At 40.5% G+C, this 3,958-nt stretch overlaps 1 protein-coding gene across 1 annotated transcript; it reads right to left on the bottom strand.

The window, feature by feature from the left end:
- Window positions 1-862: 862 nt before the first annotated feature.
- LOC108779991 (uncharacterized) lies at window positions 863-3,413 on the bottom strand. Its single transcript, XM_018547563.1, has 3 exons — window positions 3,068-3,413; window positions 2,566-2,928; window positions 863-2,514 (listed from the first exon to the last, which is right to left on the bottom strand). Exons 1-3 carry the CDS (start codon window positions 3,411-3,413, stop codon window positions 863-865), a joined length of 2,361 nt encoding a protein of 786 aa, XP_018403065.1.
- Between the last annotated feature and the right edge of the window lie 545 nt (window positions 3,414-3,958).

The following is a 3,958-nucleotide window of genomic DNA, read 5'->3' on the forward strand; positions in this document are numbered from 1 at the left end:
AAAATGCAAAAGTACATTTTTAAATTGATTTTAAAAAAGTAACGGAAAAGTAACGAAAAGTTATTTTTCAAGTAACGGTAACTGTAACGAGTTACTTTTAAAAAGCGATAACTGTAACTGTAACTAGTTACATTTTTTACTCGGTAACGAGTAACTGTAACTAGTTACTTTTAAAAAGTAACTTTCCATTCCCTGTGTAAATTATAATAAAATAAATTCTATAGAAGTATTTGTTATGGATTGCTTGAATGGGTGAAATAAATGTTTTTAAGTCACCAAATGCTTTATCGTGGTTTATTCGCTTTATATAAAAATGCTTTGTTTCACACGCTGCTTTTTCGTGCGTTCTTACACTTCCACCTAACCTTCTCTAGAGTCCTAGATATCAGAGAAGCGCAACCGGTGTGCCGCATTCTGATTAGCTGACTGTCAGCCAATCATGACATTCATTCAGTGGTACTAAAAATGGCTGACTAACAGACGATTGGTGGATTTCATAGTTCGTCTGCAAACGACGCCATTTTTATTACTTTTCTTAGTAGTTTTGCGATACTGACTTAAGCCGGTTGCGCTTCTCTGATATCTAGGACTCTAACCTTCTCTAACAGCGCTCTCCTCTCCTTTTGCGCGATCATCGCAACGCGAACATTCCGGCCCCCTTGAAAGGCTGGCCTTTTAATGAATAATCTGCTAACGCTAAATAGCATAAATAAATGAAAGAAACTATACGTGGCTATTTGCCGATTACAGTCTAACAAATTCGGTAAACTGATTATATTAAACATAAGTTAACAAATTAAATGAAAGCTTTTAATACAGACGATTTTAAATCAAGTTAAACTTAAACTAGAAAACTTTTCTCCTACTCGCTATCATACAGAGGAAGAGGACAGACTCCCCTAGCTGCTCTCTTTAAAAGTCCTTTGTGCGTTTTTACTGTCACGACTCTAGCGATATTGTCACTTCCGCAGTGAAGTTCGGTAATACGAGCTGTTTCCCATTGCAGGGGTGGTAGGTTCTTTTCTTTAAGTAGAACCAACATTCCTGGTCGCAGATTTTCCAAGGGAACAATCCACTTATGCCTACGCTGTAGTTCTTGTAGATACTCCGTCTGCCATCGTGCCCAGAGGCTTTGCCTCATCTTCTGCAAGAGTTGCCACCTGGATAGACGATTTTCGAATGTGCCTGCAAAATTCTCTTCTACAGGTAAGATCAGAGAATCCCCAACTAGAAAATGTGCTGGAGTTATAACTGTCAGGTCTTGCGGATCTTCTGACATCGGACATAGTGGTCGGGAATTCATGATGGCTTCGATTTCGGTCAAAATGGAATAAAATTCTTCGAAAGTTAAAAGCTGTTTCTGAGTTACTGCATAGAAGTGCTTCTTAACCACCTTCACAGCTGCTTCCCACAATCCTCCGAAATTGGGAGCCCTTGGAGGCATGAACTGCCATTGAATTCGTTGCTGTGTTAGGTATCGAGTAATGGTGTCTTGTTCCTTCTGAAGAAACTCGTATACTTCTCTGAGATGTCTTTCAGCTCCTACGTAATTCGTTCCATTATCGGATAGAATCTGTTTGCAAATTCCACGTCTGGCTACGAAACGTCGCAATGCCGCCAAAAATGCTTCGGTTGTGAGTTCTGACACGAGTTCTAAGTGCACGGCTTTGGTCGCGCAGCATAAGAAGATGACTATCCATGCTTTTATAGTAATGGGTCGACCTCTTCGACGTCTTTCTCGAATCAAAAATGGACCTGCGTAATCGGTTCCTGTGTTGACGAACGCTCGAAGACTTCCGCAAATTCTTTCTTTAGGTAAAGCACCCATTAGTATATCTCTGCTTTCCGGCTTAAGGTGAAAACATGTCATGCAACCTTTAATCATCTTCTTGACTTCCTTTCGTCCTTGTAGTATCCAAAAGCGTTGCCTTAGGACATATAGCAGTTGATTGGTACTGCTATGGTTTAATCGTTTGTGCTCTTTTCTAATGATTAAAGTAGTAACGGGATTTTTCGAAGGTAATATCACCGGATGCTTTTGATCTTCTGATAAATGCGCATGTCGTAATCTCCCTCCAACCCGAAGAATACCAACTTTATCTAAAAACGGGTGGAACGCAATCAGCTTACTACTGTTGGAGATTGCACGTTTATTAATAAGTGCTGTTATTTCGATGGAAGAAGCTTCGGCTTGCACTAATTTAATGATAGCAATTTCCGCTTGATTCAATTCGTTTACTGCTAATGGTCCTGTCATCTTTCTATTCGATTGTTTGCAATTTTCTTTAAAACGCAACAAATAAGCGGTGATTCTCAACAACTTATCGTAACTTGAATATCTTCTTAAAAGACTGTACTCCGATTGAACCTGCACTACTGCCACTGTCCTTTTGAATTCTAGTTGCTCCGAGTTTTGTGTCGATAATATCTGTTTAGGCCATTTCTTTGCGTCGATGATCCATGTCGGTCCATGCCACCAGAGAGAATTATTCTTCCACTCCGATACAGTTAAACCTCTTGTCAATACGTCAGCTGGGTTATCTGAGGATTGTACGTGATACTAACTCGCGCCTTTTAACCATTCTTGAATTTTAGCCACACGATTCGCTACATAAGTCTTTAACAGGTTCGGACTGGTCTTAATTTGATAAAGCACGATGCTGGAATCGCTCCACAGATGAATCTGTTTAATTCTATCACCGAATGCTCGTACTACTGCCGTAGTCAATTTGGACAGCATGAGAGCTGCGTTCAACTCCAATCGAGGTATTGATGTTGTTTTCAGAGGTGCTATCTTGCTTTTTGAGCAAATCAAGACTGATTGTCGTTTGCCTTCGTCATTCTCTGATATAGCATACAGACAAGCTCCATATGCTCTCTCGGAAGCGTCTCCAAACCCAACGAGATCAAAGTTTTGAGACTGATTTCCTGGATTAAAATTTCGTTGTATTGTAAAACCGTTAACTTCTCGTAGTGAGCGGTAGAATTCTCACCAGGATTCCTCTATTTTCTTCGGTAGCTGATCGTCCTACTGGGATTTGCCACGTCTGCTGCATAATACACTTGCCTTGTATCAAGACTGGTCCTAGTAGACCTAGTGGGTCATATATTTGCGCCACTTGAGACACTATGATTCTTCGCGTAATGGTATCCTGTTCAGAAGTGTCGACGGAATATTGAATAGTATCTGTGTCGGCCTCCCATAATAGTCCGAGAACTTTCAAAGCTCCTTCTTTGTCTAACTTCAAAAACTTATCGTTATGTTCTACTTCGTTTATATCGCTTAATATTCTGCTACTGTTTGTCCGCCACTTCCGTAGATGAAACTGACCTTTCTTCAATAATTCCGACACCTCTTTACGCAATCTGGTAGCTTTCTCTTCTGTTGATGCTCCAGACAACACGTCATCCATGTAAAAATCGTGTCTCACTATGCTTCCCGCTTCTGGTGAAGTTACTTCCTGCTATGCTAATTCTCGTAGGCATCTGATGGCTAGATACGGGGCTGATGCCGTTCCGTATGTCACCGTGTTCAAACAATATGTCTTGATAGGTTGATCTGATTCTGTTCTCCATAAGATTCGTTAAAGATGTCGATCTTCTTCTTTCACCTGAATTTGTCGATACATAGCTTCTATGTCCGCACTAAAGACAAATTGATAAGCTTTAAATCTGATAAGGATGTCGAACAAATCGTTTTGCAAATTCGGTCCGATCCTTAGTTTATCATTCAACGCATTACCATTTGATGTTTTCGATGATGCGTCGAAGACTACTCTGATCTTCGTAGTCAAACTGTCTGTTCGATATACTGGTTGATGAAGTAGCCAGCATACTTCTCTTGATTCTGCATTTTCTGAGAGTAGTGACATGTGCCCTTTGGTTTCATAGTCTTCCATAAATTTCACGCATTCTTCTTTGCATTCTCCATCTCAGTGGCGTAGCCAGGGGGGGGGGG

The sequence above is a fragment of the Cyphomyrmex costatus genome, unplaced genomic scaffold, assembly GCF_001594065.2.
Source record: "Cyphomyrmex costatus isolate MS0001 unplaced genomic scaffold, Ccosl1.0 scaffold656, whole genome shotgun sequence".
Classification (NCBI taxonomy): domain Eukaryota; kingdom Metazoa; phylum Arthropoda; class Insecta; order Hymenoptera; family Formicidae; genus Cyphomyrmex; species Cyphomyrmex costatus.

What these genes read in the sequence shown, in the direction of transcription:
- LOC108779991 (XM_018547563.1), bottom strand. Translation starts at nt 3,413, where the DNA reads ATGGATGACGTGTTGTCTGGAGCATCAACAGAAGAGAAAGCTACCAGA. An exon ending in AGGACCAGTCTTGATACAAG is followed by an intron (nt 2,929 to 3,067) that starts GCAAGTGTATTA and finishes ATTTTAATCCAG; the next exon opens with GAAATCAGTCTCAAAACTTT. An exon ending in AGAATGGTTAAAAGGCGCGA is followed by an intron (nt 2,515 to 2,565) that starts GTTAGTATCACG and finishes TATTGACAAGAG; the next exon opens with GTTTAACTGTATCGGAGTGG.